The following is a 25,706-nucleotide window of genomic DNA, read 5'->3' as shown; positions in this document are numbered from 1 at the left end:
CAAAGTTGGAAGCACAGAATCGTCTAGAACGTCATTGTATTCTGTAGTGCTAATATTTCCTTTCACTGAAACTAAGTGGCCAAGCCCAAACCAAGAATAATTGCCCAAGATTATTCCTCCTCCACCAAACTTTACAGTTTGCACTATGCAGTCGGACAGGTAGTGTTCTCCTGGCATCCATCAAACCAAGATTAGTCCGTCGGACTGCCAGATGGTGAAGCGTGATTCATCACTCCAGAGGATGCGTTTCCACTGCTCCAGTGTCTAATGGCGGCGAGCTTTACACCACTCCAACCGATGCTTGGCATTGTGCATGGTGATCTTATACTTGTGTACGGCTGCTTGGTCATAGAAACCCATTTCACGAAGCTCCCGACAAACAGTTATTGTGCTGACGTTGCTTCCAGAGGCAGTTTGGAATTCAGTAATGAGTGTTGCAATCTGAGGACAGACTATTTTTACACTCTACACTCTTCAGCACTCGCCATTCCCCGTTCTGTGAGCTTGTGTTGCCTACCACTCCACAGCTGAGCCGTTGTTGCTCCTAGAAGTTTCCACTTCACAATAACAGCACTTACAGTTGACCGGGTCCACTCTAGTAGGGAAGAAATTTGACAAACTGACTTGTTGGAAAGGTGGCAGCCTATGATGGCGCCTCATTGAAAGTCACTAAGCTCTTCAATAAGGCCACAACTACTGCAAAACATGTTTGTCTATGGAGATTGCATGGCTTTGTGCTCGATTTTATACACCTGTCAGCAACGGGTGTGGCTGAAATAGCCGAATCCACTAATCTGAAGGAGTGGCCACATCTAGTACGTACACAGAAGTATCTTCTGTCGCTCAAGTGACGCCATATCACGATTCCCCTTCGATGTGAAAAGCTAATGCAGTAATCATAAAAAGGAAACACCTAATTGAAAAGGTGATTTTTTCCCCCAAATTTATTGTAAAATAAATGTGATTGACCATTGAAAGTTTCAATTTTATTTTCAACTGACTTCACAACTGTTTTAGTAACTACATGTACATGTCCAAAAGCTGGAATTCTTGTAATAAGCTATTGCCAATGATAGCTTTTTCTTCATTTCTTTCTATATACATATTTATATATATACACACACACACACACACACACACACACACACACACACACATGATTCTATGAGTTCCACATGTTGCATATTCCATATGTTCCACGTTCAAGAGACGATTCATGATGCAAGCCTGTTCCTTCGGACTGGCAAACTATAACATCTAAAAAACGGTTATAACCTTAATACACTGACCAAATATCATCATCATCATCATCATGACAACCGCAATTCAAATTTTTACAAAAATAAAAAGCGCAAGTTGAAAGCAAATGAGGGAGCTGTTGAAAAAAACAACAAAAAAAAGCAAAACGGCTCCTCTTGTCCGTTCACTCATCAAAACACAAAACACAAAATGAAAGGAGGAAGAATAAAATAATGCTGTACACATGAATAAAAAAAGCCCTACGATGCTTGACTGGATTCAAAGTTCATTTCGTGAATGGACAATGCTATAAGCAAGCCAGCTATAACCTCGATCTGTGTGTATTAAATAGTCTTCTGAGCTATTCGGGGGGGGGGGGACAAAGAGGAGGATTGTTTAAAGCATTGAGGAAGTAAATCATCAAATTCCATTGAGAAAACCTTTAGATTCTGTTGAGGGAAGCTGGTCAAAATGCAACCAAACTGGTTCCTGTTCAGTTGGCACCAGACGGAAAAGAAAATGGTCAAAAACAGGGGAACAAAACAAAACAAAACAGGCAGGTATTACCTGAACTTGTCCAATAAAATAAATGTTCCTTTTCATTGTCCATCGCAAAATGTTTTGCTAATGGTGTGCCCTACAGAACACGACACTGCAGTTTTACCCCCCTTAAGAATGTTAACGTTTCCATGGCCGTTGGCCTGCAGGTGATGTTGCCAAGGTGAACACGGGGATGCTGTTACCATGGTGACCTGGTGACGTCGGCGGTTGCCGTGTTAAACCAGGGTCGGCGTGGGGTCAGGTCAGACGCCAGTGGCCACCTGGCTGTTGTAGTCGGTGGTCTCCATCTTGAGGATGTAAGGGATGATGCTGTCTATCTGAACGTTGCCGATGAGGCCAGTGAAGAAGAGCTCCTCTGTCACCACTGAACTCATAAGCCGCAGGGCAGGGAGACGAAGCAACAGCTTGGATAACCTGAGGGGAAAGAGGGAGGGAGGGACGTTATTAAATGGACAATATATGCATACATTCCATGCCAATAAAGCATTCGAATTTGACAATTTAATAGAGGAGAGACAGAAAGAGAGATACAGAAAGAGAGCACAATGCTTTGCCAGTGATATACATTGAGACATAGTGATGTAATGAGATGTTATATTGAGATGTTATATTGAGATGTGATATAGTGATGTAGAGATGTGTAATGAGATGTTATATAGTGATGTAGAGATGTGTAATGAGATGTTATATAGTGATGTAGAGATGTGTAATGAGATGTTATATAGTGATGTAGAGATGTGTAATGAGATGTTATATAGTGATGTAGAGATGTGTAATGAGATGTTATATAGTGATGTAGAGATGTGTAATGAGATGTTATATAGTGATGTAGAGATGTGTAATGAGATGTTATATAGTGATGTAGAGATGTGTAATGAGATGTTATATTGAGATGTGTAATGAGATGTTATATTGAGATGTGTAATGAGATGTTATATTGAGATGTGTAATGAGATGTTATATTGAGATGTGTAATGAGATGTTATATTGAGATGCGTAATGAGATGTTATATTGAGATGCGTAATGAGATGTTATATAGAGATGGGTAATGAGATGTTATATAGTGATGTAGACATGGGTAATGAGATGTTACTGACCGATACGAGTCTTCAGGGTAGGTCCGAGTTACATAATCCTGTAACTCCATGTAGGCTTTCTCCTGGAAACGCTCAATCTGTAGGGTGTTGTCTATACCTGGGTGGTCTATGACACACACACACACACACACACGTTAAATAGAAGGAAATGTGGTCTACAGCAAAGAGAAACGCAGAGTCAGTCACCACAGTTACCAAACAACTGTCCCTGACAGTGTGCATGTTTCCATTTCACCGCTATTATCATTTTATAGTTGTCCTTCATTATAGTCTGGGGCGCAACTTCTGTTTTTAGAATTCGGGGGGACGGGGACATAATTATTATCATTTTTTATTCAGCCGGATAAACTCCAAAACAACCTACCCAACCGCTCGGCACACCGTCGCCTCATTTTGTATCACATACCAATAATAAAACCGGGGGAGGGGGGGTTGGGACAAAAATGTAATTTCAGAATGTGTGACCGGGGGGTTGGTCCGGATTATAGTCGCCATCCTCTTCCACTATAGTTGTCTACTATATTTTGTAGTAGGCGTTTCATATCAAACATTTCTTGGCAAAGACACACAGAACAATTAGATTCAACAAAAGGAAAGGGCGCAACTCTCCAGTATTGATAATAACTCTCCCTTTATGTACATAGTTAACCCACAGAGAGACCTGAGTTACTTCACTGTTTAAATAGTTAACCCACAGGGAGACCTGAGTTACTTGACTTTGCTTAAATAGTTAACCCACAGAGAGACCTGAGTTACTTGACTGTTTAAATAGTTAACCCACAGGGAGACCTGAGTTACTTGACTGTTTAAATAGTTAACCCACAGGGAGACCTGAGTTACTTGACTTTGCTTAAATAGTTAACCCACAGAGAGACCTGAGTTACTTGACTTTGCTTAAATAGTTAACCCACAGGGAGACCTGAGTTACTTGACTGTTTAAATAGTTAACCCACAGAGAGACCTGAGTTACTTCACTGTTTAAATAGTTAACCCACAGGGAGACCTGAGTTACTTCACGGTTTAAATAGTTAACCCACAGGGAGACCTGAGTTACTTGACTGTTTAAATAGTTAACCCACAGGGAGACCTGAGTTACTTCACGGTTTAAATAGTTAACCCACAGGGAGACCTGAGTTACTTCACTGTTTAAATAGTTAACCCACAGAGAGACCTGAGTTACTTCACTGTTTAAATAGTTAACCCACAGGGAGACCTGAGTTACTTCACTGTTTAAATAGTTAACCCACAGGGAGACCTGAGTTACTTCACTGTTTAAATAGTTAACCCACAGAGAGACCTGAGTTACTTGACTGTTTAAATAGTTAACCCACAGAGAGACCTGAGTTACTTGACTGTTTAAATAGTTAACCCACAGAGAGACCTGAGTTACTTGACTTTGCTTAAATAGTTAACCCACAGGGAGACCTGAGTTACTTGACTGTTTAAATAGTTAACCCACAGAGAGACCTGAGTTACTTGACTTTGCTTAAATAGTTAACCCACAGAGAGACCTGAGTTACTTGACTGTTTAAATAGTTAACCCACAGGGAGACCTGAGTTACTTGACTGTTTAAATAGTTAACCCACAGGGAGACCTGAGTTACTTGACTGTTTAAATAGTTAACCCACAGGGAGACCTGAGTTACTTGACTGTTTAAATAGTTAACCCACAGAGAGACCTGAGTTACTTGACTTTGCTTAAATAGTTAACCCACAGAGAGACCTGAGTTACTTGACTGTTTAAATAGTTAACCCACAGGGAGACCTGAGTTACTTGACTGTTTAAATAGTTAACTCACAGAGAGACCTGAGTTACTTCACTGTTTAAATAGTTAACCCACAGAGAGACCTGAGTTACTTCACTGTTTAAATAGTTAACCCACAGGGAGACCTGAGTTACTTGACTGTTTAAATAGTTAACCCACAGGGAGACCTGAGTTACTTGACTGTTTAAATAGTTAACCCACAGGGAGACCTGAGTTACTTGACTGTTTAAATAGTTAACCCACAGAGAGACCTGAGTTACTTCACTGTTTAAATAGTTAACCCACAGGGAGACCTGAGTTACTTCACTGTTTAAATAGTTAACCCACAGGGAGACCTGAGTTACTTGACTGTTTAAATAGTTAACCCACAGGGAGACCTGAGTTACTTCACGGTTTAAATAGTTAACCCACAGGGAGACCTGAGTTACTTCACTGTTTAAATAGTTAACTCACAGAGAGACCTGAGTTACTTCACTGTTTAAATAGTTAACCCACAGAGAGACCTGAGTTACTTCACTGTTTAAATAGTTAACCCACAGGGAGACCTGAGTTACTTGACTGTTTAAATAGTTAACCCACAGAGAGACCTGAGTTACTTCACTGTTTAAATAGTTAACCCACAGGGAGACCTGAGTTACTTGACTGTTTAAATAGTTAACCCACAGGGAGACCTGAGTTACTTGACTGTTTAAATAGTTAACCCACAGAGAGACCTGAGTTACTTCACTGTTTAAATAGTTAACTCACAGAGAGACCTGAGTTACTTCACTGTTTAAATAGTTAACCCACAGAGAGACCTGAGTTACTTCACTGTTTAAATAGTTAACCCACAGAGAGACCTGAGTTACTTCACTGTTTAAATAGTTAACTCACAGAGAGACCTGAGTTACTTCACTGTTTAAATAGTTAACCCACAGAGAGACCTGAGTTACTTCACTGTTTAAATAGTTAACTCACAGAGAGACCTGAGTTACTTCACTGTTTAAATAGTTAACCCACAGAGAGACCTGAGTTACTTGACTGTTTAAATAGTTAACTCACAGGGAGACCGGAGTTCCTTGACTTTGTTGAAATAATTTGCTGAGAATCTGGGCACTGTTGTCTGAAAGGGAGGCACCTAGCTACACTAAGAAGTGGTGTGTAACAGAGAACAAGTTGCCATGTCAACGCATATGGTGCACACGTTTAAACCAATTAGAGCACTTTTCCCCCGACAATTAATTCCCCATCACATCACATATCCTTCCTTTTCTCTTTCATCAGCACTTTTCCCCTCATCATTTACATAATGAAACTACTCCAATCCCACAACCAGTACTGAAGACAACTAGGTCTTTGAGGTAGTTACAGAACTGTAAATAAAAAATAATGTCTCGCCTGTTGTTTTCTTCTCTTCCCACTCTCCCTCCTTGCTGACTGGCAGCACCCAGCTACACTAAGAAGGTGTGAATGTACAGAGGCACCTTCTCTTTTGTTTTCCCATCAGACACCAGGGTAAGACGAAGCAGCCAAACAGTCATGGTCATCTTGACTCATCTTTCACGGAGTGTGATAGAAATCTAGCGGGTCAGCGTGTCGTCTCAGCGGGTCCCTTAAAAAGCAGCCAGCACCTCCCAGCTGGCCACATACACAACCACAGAGTCACTGTCTGCAGCCATGGCACAGCAGAACTGCACCGGCAGCGAGACTGGGCGACTTAATATGCCACAGGGATACACACACACTGTTTTTTTTTAAATCCACAGAACAATCCGTCATGTCGCTGCATAAGAGTCACTGTCTGCATGTTTAAACCAATGGCTGTGTTCCAGACCAATCTTCCAAGCAGTCACACTGTATCCTATTGATGCGGTTAGTGACGTGTTAAACACTCAGCCGGGTGGGCGTCGTGTGATGATTTTGTGCGCGGTTGTTTTTTCTTCTTCTTCTTTCTTTGCAAATGCTCTGGGACGTGGCCAACGATATCATTTTTTTCTCTCGCAGCAGTGAGTTGCATCATGCGTCGTTCTTTCATGACAACATCCCATAATTAATAACTTCTAAAGCTCCTCTCTTCATCCCTTCGCCCCTCTTTCCCCCCTACTCACCAGGGCTGAAGAGGATGATGGCTTTCAGGTAGGCGTATTCATAAACGTCAGGGGATAGCTTGGCCATGCTGTTACAGAACTCCTGCATCCTCCAGATGTGTTCCATCACCAGCTTCACTCTCTCTGGGGACAGCTTCTCTGTAGGGGGGGGGGGGACAAGTCAATGAAACATGATAATACATGCTGCTTTGTAGATACTTCAAAAAAAAAAAAAAAAGGTAATCAATCTTTTATTCAGCAATAATAAAATCAGCAGCCAACAGAAATACATAGCAAATGAAGTTTTACAACCATCCCTCACCTTCATCCCAATGAAAAACCTAAAAGCATCTTTGCTGGCAATTATTGTAAATATTGATGATGAATAATTGTATTAATTTTCACCATCACCTCCTGTACCATCTTGTAGGCTGGTCTGAAGGTGGTTGATGATGGCAGCCAGGATAGTGGAGACGTTCATGACATTGGAACATTGAGCCAGGCCCAGAGCAAACAGCTCGTTCCAACAGGCCTTCATCAGGTTAATGTCATTATCCTGACCACTGGGAGATAGAAATTAAGAGGATTTATTACATCAGTAAAAATGTATAAAACTGGGGTGGTTTGAGCCCTGAATTCTGATTGGCTGAAAGCCATGGTATATCAAAACGTTTAGTTTTACTGCTGTCATTACATTTGTAACCCGTTTATAATAGCAATTAGGCACCTCTGGGGTGTGTGATAATCGGTCAATATATCACACCTCCTCGGGCCTTATTTCTTAAGTATATATAATATGATGATGTATATTTTTACTTGATGATTTAGCATTATATTTGATAATTTAACAGATACAATACCAGTGGACACACTATTTTTTTTAAATCATGGAGGATAACACATTATACAATTGATTTGCATTTTGGTTCACTGGCTTTGTTCAGTAGGCAGGAAAAGACTTAATGATAAACAGATATATAAGTTTACAACTACATTAGATAGATGAATGTAGACTAATAGAATCACAACGGTACACATGTAGCTAGGTACTCACCCCAAGGCTTGGAAGGCAGGTATGGAGCGTGCCCAGTGCATGGACAGGAAGAGGAGCCGCGAGGCTGACTCACAGATGTAGTTCACATTAAGGTACTCCGGCATGGGCAACGGCATCATCAGCTAGAGAGAGAGAGAGAGAGAGAGAGAGAGAGAGAGATAAATAGATAGGAGACTTGAACAGTTTCTAAACATCTGCATGACATGAGAGAAAGAATGGGCCTAGACATTAGAGAGAGACTGCATGATATGAGAGAGACTGCATGATATGAGAGAGAGACTGCATGACATGAGAGAGAAAGAATAGGCCTAGACATTAGAGAGAGACTGCATGACATGAGAGAGAAAGAATAGGCCTAGACATTAGAGAGAGACTGCATGATATGAGAGAGAGACTGCATGACATGAGAGAGAAAGAATAGGCCTAGACATTAGAGAGAGACTGCATGATATGAGAGAGAGACTGCATGACATGAGAGAGAAAGAATAGGCCTAGACATTAGAGAGACTGCATGACATGAGAGAGAAAGAATAGGCCTAGACATGAGAGAGACTGCATGACATGAGAGAGAAAGAATGGGCCTAGACATTAGAGAGAGACTGCATGATATGAGAGAGACTGCATGACATGAGAGAGAAAGAATGGGCCTAGACATTAGAGAGAGACTGCATGACATGAGAGAGAAAGAATGGGCCTAGACATTAGAGAGACTGCATGACATGAGAGAGAAAGAATAGGCCTAGACATTAGAGAGACTGCATGACATGAGAGAGAAAGAATGGGCCTAGACATTAGAGAGAGACTGCATGACATGAGAGAGAAAGAATAGGCCTAGACATTAGAGAGACTGCATGACATGAGAGAGAAAGAATGGGCCTAGACATTAGAGAGAGACTGCATGACATGAGAGAAAAAGAATGGGCCTAGACATTAGAGAGAGACTGCATGACATGAGAGAGAAAGAATGGGCCTAGACATTAGAGACAAGTCTGAAAGTTGATTGATTAATTAAGTACACTTTATTAATCCTGGTTTAGACCCTCGTGATTCTTGAATCACTCTTTTTAAAAAGACACACAGACTACATCTACCTTTCTTCAAGATAACTTTAACTGCTCGGCCTCCGAGGGTAGTGTGTATGGTCCAGTACATCACTGGGGCTAAGCTGCCTGCCATCCAGGACCTCTACACCAGGCGGTGTCAGAGGAAGGCCCTAAAAATGGTCAAAGACCCCAGCCACCCCAGTCATAGACTGTTCTCTCTACTACCGCATGGCAAGCGGTACCGGACTCCCAAGTCTAGGACAAAAAGGATTCTCAACTGTTTTTACCCCCAAGCCCAAGCCAAGACTCCTGAACAAGTAATCAAATGGCTACCCGGACTATTTGCAGTGTGTGCCCCCCCCTCCAACCCCCCCCAACCCGTCTTTTACGCTGCTGCTACTCTCTGTTTATCTTATATGCTTAGTCACTTTAACTATACATTTATGTACATACTACCTCAATTGGGCCGATCAACCAGCACATTGGCTAACCGGGCTATCTGCATTGTGTCCCACCACCCGCCAACCCCTCTTTTACGCTACTGCTACTCTCTGTTCATCATATACGCATAGTCACTTTAACCATATCTACATGTACATACTACCCCAATCAGCCTGACTAACCGGTGTCTGTGTGTAGCCTCTCTACTGTCTGTAGCCTCTCTACTGTCTGTAGCCTCTCTACTGTCTGTAGCCTCTCTACTGTCTGTAGCCTCTCTACTGTGTGTAGCCTCTCTACTGTGTGTAGCCTCTCTACTGTGTGTAGCCTCTCTACTGTGTGTAGCCTCTCTACTAGCCTCTCTACTGTGTGTAGCCTCTCTACTGTGTGTAGCCTCTCTACTGTGTGTAGCCTCTCTACTGTGTGTAGCCTCTCTACTGTGTGTAGCCTCTCTACTGTGTATAGCCTCTCTACTGTGTGTAGCCTCTCTACTGTGTGTAGCCTCTCTACTGTGTGTAGCCTCTCTACTGTGTGTAGCCTCTCTACTGTCTGTAGCCTCTCTACTGTCTGTAGCCTCTCTACTGTGTGTAGCCTCTCTACTGTGTGTAGCCTCTCTACTGTGTGTAGCCTCTCTACTGTGTGTAGCCTCTCTACTGTGTGTAGCCTCTCTACTGTGTGTAGCCTCTCTACTGTGTGTAGCCTCTCTACTGTGTGTAGCCTCTCTACTGTGTGTAGCCTCTCTACTGTGTGTAGCCTCTCTACTGTGTATAGCCTCTCTACTGTGTGTAGCCTCTCTACTGTGTGTAGCCTCTCTACTGTCTATAGCCTCTCTACTGTGTATAGCCTCTCTACTGTGTGTAGCCTCTCTACTGTATATAGCCTCTCTACTGTCTATAGCCTCTCTACTGTGTGTAGCCTCTCTACTGTATATAGCCTCTCTACTGTCTATAGCCTCTCTACTGTGTGTAGCCTCTCTACTGTATATAGCCTCTCTACTGTCTATAGCCTCTCTACTGTGTGTAGCCTCTCTACTGTCTATAGCCTCTCTACTGTGTGTAGCCTCTCTACTGTATATAGCCCCTCTACTGTATATAGCCTCTCTACTGTCTATAGCCTCTCTACTGTTATTTTTCACTGTTGTTTTACTGTTGTTTTATTTCTTTACCTACCTATTGTTCACCTAATACCTTTTTTGCACTATTGGTTAGAGCCTGCAAGTAAGCATTTCACTGTAAGGTCTACTACACCTGTTGTATCCTGTTGAATGAACTTTCAAAGCAGGTGTTATGGTAAGCTCCTGTCCCGCTGAGTAGTGTAGTGTCCCAAATTTTACCCTATTCCCTATACAGTGCACTACTTTTAACCCAGACCCATTGGACTCTGGTCAAAAGTAGTGCACTATATAGGGAATAGGGTGCCATTTGGGATGGACCCTGGGTGTTACGGGCATTGGCCCCAGACCCTCACCTTGAAGGGGACGTGGCTGTCTGAGAGTAGAGGCCCCTCCAGCTCCACCACGGGACCAGACTGGTCTCCTGACATCAGCTGCATGGTGGCTTCCAGAGAGTCTCCTGCTGAGCCGTCCCCAGGGTTCAGGGCCTTGGCCAGAGTGTCAAACGCTCTGGGGGAGTCAAAATGGACAGGTCAGTTCACGATTTAGGACCCTTAATAATTCCTAAGGGGGCTCCACGGTCTAGTCTTTTCCTGGAACTTGATTGGTCCAAAACCCCCATCATCTCCTCGGCTACATCTCAACCGTTCGCTCCCCTCAGACCTTCTTCAATACATTTTGAGAAGGAGGAGAGAGGGATTAAGGAAAGGGATTAAGGAAAGGGATTAAGGAAAGATGAATAGATAAAAAGAACAGATCTGATCAGTATGTGGTTCCTTTGTAAACCTGAGATTCAACAATATGGGCGGCAGGGTAGCCTAGTGGTTCGAGCGTTGGACTAGTAACAAGTTCAAACCCCCGAGCTGACAAGGTAGAAATCTGTCGTTCTGCCCCTGAACAAGGCAGTCAACCCCACTGTTCCTAGACCAGTCAACCCCACTGTTCCTAGACCAGTCAACCCCACTGTTCCTAGACCAGTCAACCCCACTGTTCCTAGACCAGTCAACCCCACTGTTCCTAGACCAGTCAACCCCACTGTTCCTAGACCAGTCAACCCCACTGTTCCTAGACCAGTCAACCCAACTGTTCCTAGACCAGTCAACCCAACTGTTCCTAGACCAGTTAACCCAACTGTTCCTAGACCAGTTAACCCAACTGTTCCTAGACCAGTTAACCCAACTGTTCCTAGACCAGTTAACCCAACTGTTCCTAGACCAGTTAACCCAACTGTTCCTAGACCAGTTAACCCAACTGTTCCTAGACCAGTTAACCCAACTGTTCCTAGACCAGTTAACCCCACTGTTCCTAGACCAGTTAACCCCACTGTTCCTAGACCAGTTAACCCCACTGTTCCTAGACCAGTTAACCCCACTGTTCCTAGACCAGTTAACCCCACTGTTCCTAGGCCGTCATTGAAAATAAGAATTTGTTCTTAACTGATTTGCCTGGTTAAATAAAGGTAAAATGAATAAAATAAAATAAAAAAGAAACACATTACCTAAGAACACAAGCTTGACAGTCAGGTTATTCTGATGGCAAACCTGAAACCAGCAAGTCTTGCACAACCTAACTAAGCATGTGCACCCCCCTCCGGCAAGTCAAACTAGGAACGTTAAAGGGCAATTCCACCACTTTTCAACCTTATGTTCATTATTTCCAGCACAGTACCAATGTCGATGTGAAAACAGAAAATTTATATTAAGTTATAAAGATCTACCCCATGTGTTAAAACATTTTACAAAACAGCGATTTTCAAACACTATGGGATTTGCTGTAACGTGGGGAGCAAGAAAATACCCTCCCCCAGGCTAGAAACTCTTTATGAAATCTCTCCTCACCGGGTGATGTCACAGGCAGTCTGTTCGTCTCCTTGGAGATCCGTCATGGAGCTGTCTCCATTGCTAAGGGTGTCTTCTGCGCCCATCAGGTCATTGCTGTCGGTGACATCGTTCATCTCCCGGGCCTTGTTCAAGTGGGCCAGTGACGTCACCACATTGGCCAGCGTGCTCAGGTCGTCCTGACACGGGTCATTCTAAGGAGGGGCACCAGGGACAATCAGCTCCATTATTAATAATCAAAAAATGTCTATTAAACTCCTCATTAAATGTGTATTAATCTCCTTGAAGTCAGAAGTTTACATACACCTTAGACAAATACATTTAAACTCAGTTTTTCACAATTCCTGACATTTAATCAGAGTAAAAATTCCCTGTTTTAGGTCAGTTAGGATCACCACTTTATTTTAAGAATGTGAAATGTCAGAATAATAGTAGAGAGAATGATTTATTTCAGCTTTTATTTCTTTCATCACATTCCAAGTGGGTCAGAAGCTTACATACACTCAATTAGTATTTGGTAGCATTGCCTTAAAATGATTTAACTTGGGTTAAACATTTTGGGTAACCTTCCACAAGCTTCCCACAATAAGTTGGGTGAATTTTGGACCATTCCTCCTGACAGAGTTGGTGTAACTGAGTCAGGTTTGTAGGCCTCCTTGCTCGCACAGTTTTCAGTTCTGCCAACAAATGTTCTATAGGATTGAGGTCAGGGCTCTGTGATGGCCACTCCAATACCTTGACTTTGTTGTCCTTAAGCCAATTTGACGCAACTTTGGAAGTATGCTTGGGGTCATTGTCCATTTGTAAGAACCATTTGTGACCAATCTTTAACTTCCTGACTGATGTCTTGAGATGTTGCTTCAATATATACACATAATTGTCCTTTCCTCATGATACCATCTATTTTGTGAAGTGCACCAGTCCCTCCTACAGCAAAGCACCCCCACAACATGATGCTGCCACCCCCGTGCTTCACGGTTGGGATGGTGTTCTTCGGCTTGCAAGCCTCTCCCTTTTTCCTCCAAACATAACAATGGTCATTATGGCCAAACAGTTCTATTTTTGTTTCATCAGACCAGAGGACATTTCTCAAAAAATTGGCGGTTTTGGAGCAGTGGCTTCTTCGTTGCTGAGCAGCCTTTCAGGTTATATCGATATAGGACTCGTTTTACTGTGGATATAGATACTTTTGTACCTGTTTCCTCTAGCATCTTCACAAGGTCCTTTGCTGTTGTTCTGGGATTGATTTGCACTTTTCGCACCAAAGTACGTTCATCTCTAGGAGACAGAACGCGTCTCCTTCCTGAGCGGTATGACGGCTGTGTGGTCCCATGGTGTTTATACTTGCGTACTATTGTTTGTACAGATGAATGTGGTACCTTCAGGCGTTTAGAAATAGCTCCCAAGGATGAACCAGACTTGTGGAGGTCTACAATTTTTTTTCTGAGGTCTTGGCTGATATCTTTTGATTTTCCCATGATGTCAAGCAAAGAGGCACTGAGTTTGAAGGTAGGCCTTGAAATACATCCACAGGTACACCTCCAATTTACTCAAATTATGTCAATTAGTCTATCAGAAGCTTCTAAAGCCGTGACATTTTCTGGAATATTCCAAGGTGTTTAAAAGCAGTCAACTTAGTGCATGTAAACTTCTGACCCACTGGAATTGTGATACAAGTGAATTATAAGTGAAATAATCTGTCTGTAAAAAAAATTGTTGGAAAAATTACTTGTGTCAGGCACAATGTAGATGTCCTAAGCAACTTGCCAAAACTATAGTTTGTTTGTTAAAAATAAATTTGTGGAGTGGTTGAAAAACGAGTTTTAATGACTCCAACCTAAATGTATGTAAACTTCCGACTTCAACTGTATATATGCTACTTTATCCATTTCAGCTTCATTATTTTAAGATTGAATTGCTAGATGTTGTAAATGTCATCCAGACAAGCCAGGTCATTCTACAGAGGGGCACACAGGATATCGTCTGTCACACATTTTGTATTAGAGACTGTGTAGGAGGTTCTAGAGGGAGCCAGGTCAGAATGACATATTTGCAACAGAATGCTATATTCTCAATCATGTTCTGTGGAATCTGTTTAGAAAATGCTCTGTTGAATCGTGTTTGAAAATGTTGCAAATAACGCAGATGCCAATGAACAATACACACAAAGCTATCTATTAAAGAATGTTAATTGTGTTTTTTATTGACAATGGTAACTTTGTTATTTGCAAATGTTTTATATCAGATTTTGGAGGACCAGGGCTGGGGGTACTGGAAGACCAGGGTTGGGAAACACTGTTGGGGGTACTGGAAGACCAGGGTTGGGAAACACTGTTGGGGGTACTGGAAGACCAGGGTTGGGAAACACTGTTGGGGGTACTGGAAGACCAGGGTTGACCAGGGGAAACACTGTTGGGGGTACTGGAGGACCAGGGCTGGGAAACACTGTTGGGGGTACTGGAAGACCAGGGCTGGGAAACACTGTTGGGGGTACTGGAAGACCAGGGCTGGGAAACACTGTTGGGGGTACTGGAAGACCAAGGCTGGGGGTACTGGAGGACCAGGGCTGGGAAACACTGTTGGGGGTACTGGAAGACCAGGGCTGGGAAACACTGTTGGGGGTACTGGAAGACCAGGGCTGGGGGTACTGGAGGACCAGGGCTGGGAAACACTGTTGGGGGTACTGGAGGACCAGGGCTGGGAAACACTGTTGGGGGTACTGGAAGACCAGGGCTGGGGGTACTGGAGGACCAGGGCTGGGAAACACTGTTGGGGGTACTGGAAGACCAGGGTTGGGAAAAACTGCCTTAGCAATTACCAAATGAAAGCGAGCTATCTGTTGTGTGATGCAGTTACTCACCGATTCAGGGGATGTAGGGACCAGGATGGTGTTCTCTAGCTTGGGAAAAGGCTGCTGGATGTTCAGGAGCATGCTTGACTCCAGCAAACTGGCTGACCTGCAAACACAAACAACACACTTCAATTCTACCTTCCAATCACAGAGATCTCAAATGGCTGCACAGTTGGTTGGTGAAAATAGGTGGTCCTCATTCTGTTTACGCTCTCCACATCTCCTCGTCTTCATCTGCAATGATCTGAATGAAAACCATCAAGTGAACCCCAGTCTAACTGGTGAGCTACTACCACCATATTGTTTTCACCTGTCAAGTATTGTCCAATCAGATGAAGGGGAGGAGAGACCTATTATGCCAATGGCCACTGCTGAAGCAGGGGTCAGCCACGGGTCGATCCTTTCTTGAGCGGAGTTTCGGGGGGCCGGAAAGTAATGACTAATAATATATACACTGCAAATTGACCACAAGAAGCCCAAACAGATAATATTTAAACTATAATCATTTCAATTTTTGGGGGGGGCTCAGAAAACTTGGGGGACGGGGACAAATAACCATAGCATCAGAGCCTAAAATTAACACCTGCCACCTGCCAAAACGCGGGTAGATTTTGGCATTGGCGGTAAAGAATGTCTAATTCGCCAGCCATGTTGGCGTGGCAACACTCTGGGCTCTACAGTGCAAGGCTTTAATAAAAAAATAGTCAAGTATGGGCAGTGACAGTTGTGATTTATAGCTAAAGAAATGCGGCAGATCGCTGTTTTCAAAGTATTTCTGCCATTTTGGTAATGCACAAAGAAATCTGAATCCTAACATTAGAGCTATCCCACCTCACGCAGCAACACTGCCTTTGTGGGGGGCACTGAAAGGTTTTTTTTTTTTTTTTAGACACAATGGGCACAGGCATAAAAGTTGGTCTAATTTACTCGAACAACTTCTAAAGTGAGACTTGGTCCTCGTGTTCCTTGGCTAATTACATTGTTTTGTTCACAAGCTTGGTTGGTTTTCTGTTTGCTCCCACTGCTAGCAAAAAGAGACATCGTTGGCCTCTACTAGCAACATTCTCACAGGCACACATGATGACTCAAGTGGCCTTGTTACCAAGGTAACGTTAAAGGAGCAGGTAGACATTTGTGTCTAATATTTGTTAAAATACTTAGGTCACATAATATTAAATACAATCTAACAACATTACTTCTTACTAGAAATACATTCCTTGTTTTAGAAACATCACTAAACATGCTCATCCATTTTTTGTGTGTAATTATGGCAAAACAAATATTTTGAATGGTAAAAAAAAAAATAATCAGTGGTTGGTAGATTGTTTAATCTACCTGCCTCAGTGGCTGTTGTTAAAAAATATAAATGTTTTAGGCCCTGCCTGACACAGAGAATGAAAGAGGCCTCTTCTTTGCATGTGTCCCATTATGGCTCCTGTGAGAACATTTAGGCCATCTCCATTTTGAAGTACTCAATGTTCTTCTTCTACTACTACTACTACTTCTAAGAGTTGGTAAATAAACAAAGCGTGCATTACTGCCACCTGGAGTGTCTTGTCAGAACATGTATAAAGCCAAGGTTGGCAATTTACAGAACAGACGAATCATTGACTTGAATGGGGACTCCCGTTCTATTCATTCTATGCAATTAATCCTGTCCAATAAGCAAAATCGAGATAAATAACTTTGGAAAAACTGTGCCCTAGATGGAATTCTCACCTAACCCGGCAATGCATCTCACACAGAGCTAACGGAGGAGTATGCCCTATGTGCGTTTTGAGGCCGTGTTTGGTACGACCCTCATGCGCCTATATTCAGCCACTTCAACCCAACTTCCTAATTGAAATACATTTGAGTTTTAAAAATGTTATTTCACCTTTATTTAACCAGGTAGACCAGATGACAAAAAGTTCTGATTTACAACTGAGACCTGGCCAAGATAAAGCAAAGCAGTGCGACAGAAACAACACAGATGGGATAAACAAACATATTTTTCTATTGTGTTATTGACTGTATATGTACAGTCTGTGCAAATGTGGTAAGATTAGGGAGGGAAGGCAATAAATAGGCCATAGTGGCGAAATAATTTAAACTTAGCCTTAACACTGGAGTGATAGATGTACAAGTAGAGAATACTGGAGTGCAAAACAGAAGAAAAAAATATATATAACAATATGGGGATGATGTAGGTGGGTGGGATATTTACAGATGGGCTATGTACAGGTGCAATGATCGGTAAGCTGCTCTGACAGCTGATGCTTAAAGTTAGAGATGGAGATATAAGTCTCCAGCTTCAGTGATTTTTGCAATTTGTTCCAGTCATTGGCAGCAGAGAACTGGAAGGAAAGGCAGCCAAAGGAGGTGTTGGCTTTTGGAATGACCAGAGAAAAATACCTGCTGGAGCTCGTGCTACGGTTGGGTGTTGCTATGGTGACCAGTGCACTGAGATAAGGCATGGCTTTACCTAGCAAAGACTTATAGATGACCTGGAGCCAGTGGGTTTGGCGACGAATATGTAACGAGGGCCAGCCAACAAGAGCATACAGGTCACAGATGTGGGTAGTATATGGGGCTTTGGTGACAAAACGGATGGCACTGTGATAGACTGCATACAATTTGCTGAGTAAAGTGTTGGAGGCTATTTTGTAAATGACATCGCCAAAGTCAAGGATCGGTAGGATAGTCAGTTTTACGAGGGCATGTTTGGCAGCATGAGTGAAGGATGCTTTGTTGCGAAATAGGAATCCGATTCTAGATTTCATTTTGGATTGGAGATGCTTAACGTGAGTCTGGAAGGAGAGTTTACAGTCTAACCAGACACCTAGGAATTTGTAGTTGTCCACATATTCTATGAACCGTCCAGAGTAGTGATGCTAGTCGTTGGCCCAGTCATCGCTCAGTGTGAATGGGGCCCTTTAAGCCAGCTGTAGTACCTGGCTGTCTCCTTGTAGTACCTGGCGGTCTCCTTGTCAGTGACGAAGGTGGGCGTGGCAGCCAGGGGACTACACAGGTTCTTCCTGATGTAGATCTTCTCTGTAGACGCAGCACAGTTGATAGACTTCTCTCTGGAGACTTCCACCGGCTTCCTCTCACACTGGACAGCTACACAGACAGAGAAAAGGGAGGGGGAGTTGATCCACCATGCTAGCTAATGTGCATGCTGATTCACAGATTGACTACATTACAGTCAGACTGGGCAGAATTACTGATTTACAAAAAAAACATCCCAAATAATGGCATCAATATTAGCGATTCTGCACCTCAACCTTTCTCAAACCGATCCCTCTCAAACATGTTGTCTAATAAAGCAACTCAGGGTGTTGTGGAACACTGCAGATGTTGACACAAACAGAGAGGACACGACTCCTTGATTTCCACGTTTGATCGACATGATATTTCAGTATGTGAACGTCAGTAAGTGATTGAGGCAGGTAACTCACAGTCCTGTTTCATGCCCAGGAACATGCAGCGCTGCAGTCTGCAGTACTGGCAGCGGTTCCTGTGGTGCTTGTTGATGACACACTCTCCAGACCCCCGGCATGTATACACCAGGTTCTTCCTGATGCTGCGCTTGAAGAAACCCTTACAGCCCTCACAGCTCACTGCCCCGTAGTGACGGCCTGGGTAAAGAGGAGAGGGAACAGAGTCAGTCAAACAAGGAGAAGAGAGGGTTGTATGTGTGCGTGTACAAGTTCAACTGTATTTCCTTCCTACCTGAGGCCCTGTCTCCACACACCACACAGTACTCCACCACAGGCTTGGCAAGTGCCTGGTCTGACCCTTCTGTCACAAACTGGAAATACAACACACAAAAAAAGAGCAAAACAGGCATTCATATCAGATGTTAACAGTACTTTTAGGGCCTGTTTCCCTGACACAGATTAAGCATAGTCCTGGACTAAATGGCCTGCCAGTCTCATCCAGAGGGCTAGCTAATTTGGATTAGAGAGGTGTGACCCCATCCATCAGCTGTATTACCAAAATTGGCCAGATTGTAGCTTTAATCTGCCTTAGGGAAACCAGCCGTTTGTGACTAACAGCAATAGTCTAAGTATGTACAAAGTAAGACTAGACCAGGGGTGTCAAACTCATTCCATGGAGGAACTAGTGTCTGCTGGTCTTATTATTCCCTGTCAAGTTGTGTCCAATTAACCATCTCTACACATGGGTAGGGGCCTATACGGATAGGGCTACAATGAAATGTTTCTTCACACACACACACACACACACACATCTATTTTACTTCAGTTCCTTTTCTTCTTTTTACAACAAAAACATACATAGACAAAACAACACACAACTTAACATTTACATACATTTCAACAAACATTAATGACATCACACTTCCTCAGACCCACATGCTCCCACTGTACCCACACCCAATCAATGTTGTTTCTAATGCTTGTAGGACTTTGCCCCAAACGACTTCAAATCGTGTTGTTGCTTTAACTTATTTTATCAGGTAAGTTGACTGAGAACACATTCTCTCATTTACAGCAACGACCTGGGGAACAGTTACAGGGGAGAGGAGGGGAGGTATGAACGAGCCAATTTGAAGCTGTTTTGGCACTTGCAACCCCAGGGTTGTTGGTTCAATTCCCACAGGGGACCAGCACAAACAAATATGAAAATGTATGCACTCACTACTGTATGTCGCTCTGGATAAGAGCGTCTGGTAAATTACACAATTGTAAAAATGTAAATGTCTGTAGCCAGATTATTAAGTATTTGATTCTTCCATTATATTAATGTTAGAGTATCATTTAACTTCTAGTATTACATTTAAATGTTTTTCTTTTACAGAAGAAATAAGAAAAGTAGTAATTGAAAGTGAAGAGTTTGGAGATTATTGGGAAAATGAGTAAAGTTCACTTGACAAGACTGAATCCAAACATTACACAAGTTGGTTTTGTGCATTTTACATTTACTGTATTTTTCGCCACATTTGTTGATAACAAAATGTGAAAATACTCATATATATATATATATATATATGTATGTATATTCAATAATGTGATAAGAATATCCCTGGAAAACGTGGTGTAGATTTGTAGACCCAAAAAAATGACACGGGTTTGAGTCAGAGTAGAAACTGGTGTCTTCAAGTGGCCTCTTGAAAGTGTGCACAGTCCCTACATAATTTCAATGAACTTTTATGATTTAAAGAAGAGTCTTCAACCAGAAGGTATTTTTTTAAGCTCTCCTAGAGAAAGCGCACTTGTAGTTGTTTAGGTTGGAACACAACCATGCATCCCCACCATCACACAATTACTGTTGTTGTTTACGCAATCCAAAAACAGCCCATTATAAATCCCAATCTGAGTCAGGTGGGCATCATTTGAAAGCTTGTTCTATTGGCAACATGACTAGCTAAGTTATAAAATCCAATCTTACAGTGTTAGGCTTTGAATGGGCAATTCAGAGAAATATCATTTGGGTGCCCATAGAAAAGAGTCATGCGAGCATTCAGGTCCGTGTTCCACGGAGAATGTTCTTCACAATAAACAAACATAGGCTCATTCTGTTCAGAAGACCACAGGGTATAGAGTACCACAGTATGAGTCATAATACCCATAAAACCTAGGGGGTCAAATAAGGAAATTGTTCTATTATTCATTTTTCCCATAGGAGATTTTAGAAACCCTATAAATAAGGGCTGTGTTTGGTGTAGGCGTAACGGATGTGAAACGGCTAGTTTAGTTAGCGGTGCGTAACGATGCTTCGTGGGTGACTGTTGTTGATGTGTGCAGAGGGTCCCTGGTTCGAGCCCGTGCATGGATGAGGGGACGGTCTAAAGTTATACTGTTACATAGGCTTACCCTGGCGCGACGTTCTGAGAACTGTTAACCTCTCGAGGACAAGGTCATCTGTAGTCACCTGTATTTTCCACGCAAAAACTAAACGCGAATTATCTGCTAATGTGGCTATCATAAAGAACTACAAATACCATGATGATCTGGAGGAGACTGCCGAATCGAGGAAAAGGTAAGAATCTTTGGATTAACTATCTAATGTTGGCTAAATTTAGTCATGAATAATTGGCTACATTTCTTTAAATTGACAATTCTGTGAACAGTCTTGTGCACGTTTTAAATTGACACAATACCTGTTAGCAAAGGTGTCTGCTCGAGATGACATGCAGGAGCCTGCAGGGATTTATAGTCTTGCATGTTGTCAACATTGATGCTAATTAGCATTTTCGAATCTGAGAGTATATTAAGAGCTAAATGTATTGATAAAAGTCACCTTGTCCGAGAGATTTACACGGTTATCAAAACGTCACGCCAGGGTACGCCTACACTAAACACAGCCCTTATTTTAAGTGTTTCCTAAACTCCCCATGGGAAAAATGAATGGTGGCAAAACAAATGGAACCATTTTCCCTGTTTGACCACTACGCTTTATGGGTAACAACCAGGTGCGTTCCAAACTAGTCAGTGACATGAATTGATAAATTAAGTACAAGGGACTCGTCTACACCTGTAGAAACTACCCTCCATGGATACAGTTTGACGTTTGCTGACTAGACTATCATTGGTGGTGCAGGTCAAGGCCTCTACCTGGATCTGCTGGCCGGACAGGTCAGGTGAGGCAAACAGCAGCTGGTTGACCCCTGAACCGTCTTGGGCCGCCAGGATCACCTTTCCCGGGGACGAGGCCTCTTGCTTGGCTAGGATTACCTTGCCTGGCGTAGAGTAGTCTGCATTAGCCAGGATAAACTGCTGCTTGCCACCAGAACCCTGCTCCAACGCCGTCACGATCTGGATCTTCTGGCCCGTCGACTGGTCCGTCACGATCTGGAGGGGAAGGGGAGGAGAAAAGTCAAGTCAAATGAGAATTACAGAAACCAACAAGGTTAAAAAATCCAACTTGAAACGTGACAACTTGGGCTACAGTATCCTTAATTTGTCAATGCTAAGTTAATACATTTTTCTGAAGCTAAATTCTCTCCCCATCTTATGAATCACGTTAGCAATGTCAGTATAGTAGCCTATGTTTCGGATGGGGGAGGGGCAGGTAGCCTAAACACACACAGGCAAAGATTTTCAGCATGCAGACAGATACCGGAATACATTTTTGAGTGACAAAGTGAGGGCTTTGGTGCTTTGTTGTGTTTTTACATTGGATTAGAAAAATGCCTCTAATGTAAAAGAACGTTATTAACCAGTTCCCATTATTTTTTAAATTACGGTTCTTTTCCAGAACAGTATGGATCACTTTTGTTCCAGGTTCCATTTCTGTTCCTTGAAAATGTGCATTATTTTTCTGTTTTCCGATCTGTTCCCTAAACCAGTTCCAACCCCTGGTTAGGATATTGTCTGAAGCTAATATGCTCCATTAAGGGTTGTTGAATGCTGATGATAAACAGTATTCTGTTTATAGTGGCCCATACCTTTCTAATGGATTCCAACCCTGAAGCTATTAGTTCTGCTACTTGCTAACCTTGAAGTCATACGAAGCTACTAGCCATGCATATGTTGACTCATAAAAGCCTTGACCTAGGGAGAAGAGATGACCTGAGACACGGATGTCAAGCCATAGGAGTCTACAGCCATGTCTCAGGGTCCTGGTCCATTATATTACCTGGATACGATGTCCCATCATGCCACCGTCAGCTGAGACCAGCTGAATCCTCTGAGTGTGTCTGTCCATGACGCCGATTCTGTTTCCTTCTGCTGCTCACATCAAAGCCCCATGAGGCACATCAAACTGCAGTAGAGGGAAGGAATGTTTCACACAGTAGTTACTTAAGGGTATGTATTCATAATCAAAAAATAAATATGTTGTGATCAGAGCAAGGTTTCAGTAGAGTCAAGGGTGATAAAATCTGCATTGAAAGCTTTTTGTTGTGCATTGCATAAGGAAGACAACATCAGGAAACAGTATGTATATGCATACAATGAGTGGGACTCATACGGGGATCCCTACATGTGTTTGAACATGGGCCAGTTCTAGCAACATTTGTACATCTCACTGTACTTGTGCACGTGACATTAAAATGTGACGGTGAAACATGTTTTGAGGTGCCCATGTCCTAACTTCAGCTAGCTAACTTAGCTAGAAAAAGTCAAATACGGGAAGCTACCTAGGAAGTGCATGGCTTCTTACGTGAGCAAAGAGGGTTTGAGTTAAAGTAAATGTTGAGTAGCTAGTTAACTTTTGGGAGATGCTGGGTTATTTGAGCAACTTGGTATACTATTGACACGTTAGCTTGCTAACGTTAGTTAACTGTGTCGCACACCGTGAAGTGCAATGTCGCACGGCCTAGCGTGCTAAGCTAACGTTAGCTAGTTTCTGCATTGTTGGCCTTCTACGCCAAGTTTGATAAATATCACACAAAATGTAGCTCGTTAAACATAAAACAGCCATGGGTGTAAGCACAACAAATAAGCTCCGGTCTAGTAGATATTTAAAATCGATGCGGAAGATAAAAGGTATTTCTTTTCCTGTCGGTGAAAGGTCAACATTGAAGGGTTAAAGAACGCTATAGGGTTCAAGGCCCATAAGGACACCGCAGCGAACGGCGGGACTATCGCGTTTGGCAAACCAAGGCTCAGATCGCACACATTTGCAACGATTTAGCGTTATTGTTAGTCCGTTACAATTCAACATTTAGCTAGCTGGTTGTGTTCATACTTAGAAACATTAGTTCGGTAAAATCGAGACGCCTTATTCGCGCTAGTCTGAATATAGCTAACGTTACTTAGCATCTGCGCACAGGATTCACACTGAACACTCGCTACCCTAGCCAATACCCGGCACACGAATAGCGATTTGTTTGATTTAAGGTCAGATTTTAATTACGTTTAGTGTCATAACACCGACTTTTTCCGTGTGGTTTTGATATAATATCCTTACTTGCCGGTTTTGGTGCACTGTCTTGGTCCGGAACCGTTAGCTAATGGCTGCTGGCTTGGAAATGTATTCTTCCTCCTTGTGTTACATGACGGAGCTGACCAACGTGTCGTTTTTGATATGAGCTTTTATGCGCACAATCCAGTTGTCTTACCTGTTATTGTGTGTGTCGATGTATAATCAATTTAATGCTTTTGTTTCTGTCTGCTGCTGCTTCAGGGAGGGTCAGAGTTCGTGACCTTTTTTTCTCAAAACACGTTGTGGTGCTCACGCGCAGTAGCTTGGACACACCGGCATGGCTAGACGGAAGGTCCGTGCTATCCAATGATGTGTTTATACCATGGATGACTGACAGGGGGCGCTGTATCGAAGGCATCTTGGTACTCCTCAATTGTAAAATATTTTGGGAGCTATAGAAAATGCATTTGACGTCTACATTCGTTTTGACGCATTAATGTTCTATCCTTCCTCTATCCTTCTATCTCTGATTCAGAGGGGTTGGGTTAAATGCGGAAGACACATTTCAGTTGAATGCATTCAGTTGTACAACTGACTAGGTATCCCCCTTTCCGTTTCCCTTATGCATAGTTCTAAATTGTGTTATGTAAGCTAAGCAAACATTAGCAAGTAACATTTTCCCTAAATATATATATTTTTAGAACTGATGTTACTTTCCCCACTACGACTAAGGTATGAACGCCAAATCGTTATCAAATTTATTTTCTTTAAATATAAAATAATGGTTAAAAGCCTGTGTTAAAGGGAAAATTGGCATGAATAACCAGTTCCAGGAGGAAATTGCAGAACAGCGTGAGGTTCTGTATCGAATTTAAGGAAAATAGATGGAAAAACAGTTGTTCAGAGACAGACTACTGCATGACTATTTTAAAAATTACAAAGTTCTCAGAGGCAAGTAAGGAAACACAACTCTAGTCTGGTTATGGGATTGTAATAATAAACTCAGCCAAAAAATAAACGTCCTCTCACTGTCAACTGCATTTATTTTCAGCAAACTTAACATGTGTAAATAAGATTCAACAAATAAGAAATAAACTGAACAAGTCACACAGACATGTGACTAACAGAAATTGAATAATGTGTCCCTGAACAAAGGGGGGGTCAGAATCAAAAGTAACAGCCAGTATCTGGTGTGGCCACCAGCTGCATTAAGTACTGCAGTGCATCTCCTCATGGACTGCACCAGATTTGCCAGTTCTTGCGGTGAGATGTTACCCCACTCTTCCACAAAGGCACCTGCAAGTTCCCAGACATTTCTGGGGGGAATGGCCCTAGCCCTCCAATCCAACAGGTCCCAGACGTGCTCTATGGGATTGAGATACGGGCTCTTCGCTGGCCATGGCAGAACACTGACATTCCTGGCTTGCAGGAAATCACGCACAGAACGAGCAGTATGGCTGGTGGCATTGTCATGCTGGAGGGTCATGTCAGGATGAGCCTGCAGGAAGGGTAACACATGAGGGAGGAAGATGTCTTCCCTGTAACGCACAGTATTGAGATTGCTTGTAATGACACGCTCAGTCCTATGATGCTGTGACACACCGTCCCAGACCATGACGGACCCTCCACCTCAATCCCGCTCCAGAGTACAGGCCTCGGTGTAACGCTTATTCCTTCGATCATTCCTTCATTCCTTCGATGATGAACGCGAATCTGACCATCACCCCTGGCGAGACAAAACTGCGACTTGTCCTTGAAGAGCACTTTTTGCCAGTCCTGTCTGGTCCAGCAACAGTGGGTTTGTGCCTATAGGCAATGTTGTTGCCG

At 42.8% G+C, this 25,706-nt stretch overlaps 1 protein-coding gene and 1 non-coding gene across 7 annotated transcripts; both read right to left on the bottom strand.

Moving 5' to 3' along the window:
• Positions 1 to 1,898: 1,898 nt before the first annotated feature.
• Positions 1,899 to 24,220, bottom strand: LOC115122889 (nuclear receptor subfamily 2 group C member 1-A-like). 6 transcript variants are annotated; one of them, XM_029652152.2, is made up of 14 exons: positions 24,076 to 24,220; positions 22,650 to 22,775; positions 21,626 to 21,862; positions 18,780 to 18,858; positions 18,506 to 18,685; positions 17,999 to 18,167; positions 15,075 to 15,171; positions 12,215 to 12,408; positions 10,733 to 10,886; positions 7,785 to 7,906; positions 7,136 to 7,293; positions 6,752 to 6,889; positions 2,899 to 3,004; positions 1,899 to 2,214 (listed from the first exon to the last, which is right to left on the bottom strand). In XM_029652152.2, the coding sequence occupies exons 2-14, from the start codon at positions 22,716 to 22,718 to the stop codon at positions 2,043 to 2,045; spliced, it is 1,875 nt and encodes a 624-aa protein (XP_029508012.1). In that variant the 5' UTR covers positions 22,719 to 22,775; positions 24,076 to 24,220; the 3' UTR covers positions 1,899 to 2,042. The 6 variants fall into 6 exon arrangements, with proteins under 6 accessions (XP_029508012.1, XP_029508018.1, XP_029508016.1 ...); XM_029652158.2 differs by having other exon boundaries at positions 18,020 to 18,167; XM_029652156.2 differs by having other exon boundaries at positions 7,142 to 7,293; positions 24,076 to 24,219.
• On the bottom strand, positions 6,238 to 6,371 carry LOC115122893 (small nucleolar RNA SNORA70). Its single transcript, XR_003862533.1, has one exon. It is a non-coding gene; the product is annotated as a small nucleolar RNA SNORA70 (small nucleolar RNA).
• Positions 24,221 to 25,706: the final 1,486 nt, after the last annotated feature.

The sequence above is a fragment of the Oncorhynchus nerka genome, linkage group LG9a (genome assembly GCF_034236695.1).
Source record: "Oncorhynchus nerka isolate Pitt River linkage group LG9a, Oner_Uvic_2.0, whole genome shotgun sequence".
Lineage (NCBI taxonomy): Eukaryota > Metazoa > Chordata > Actinopteri > Salmoniformes > Salmonidae > Oncorhynchus > Oncorhynchus nerka.
The sequence above is the reverse complement of the archived record's forward strand: the minus strand, read 5'-3'. Positions and strand labels throughout refer to the sequence as shown.

Excerpts from the sequence above, each read along its gene's own strand:
- LOC115122889 (XM_029652152.2), bottom strand. The coding sequence starts at position 22,718 with ATGGACAGACACACTCAGAGGATTCAGCTGGTCTCAGCTGACGGTGGC. Across the intron at positions 21,863-22,649 it reads TGATGGGACATCGTATCCAG|ATCGTGACGGACCAGTCGAC; the intron begins GTAATATAATGG and ends CTTCCCCTCCAG. Across the intron at positions 18,686-18,779 it reads GTGTGGAGACAGGGCCTCAG|GCCGTCACTACGGGGCAGTG; the intron begins GTAGGAAGGAAA and ends CTCTTTACCCAG.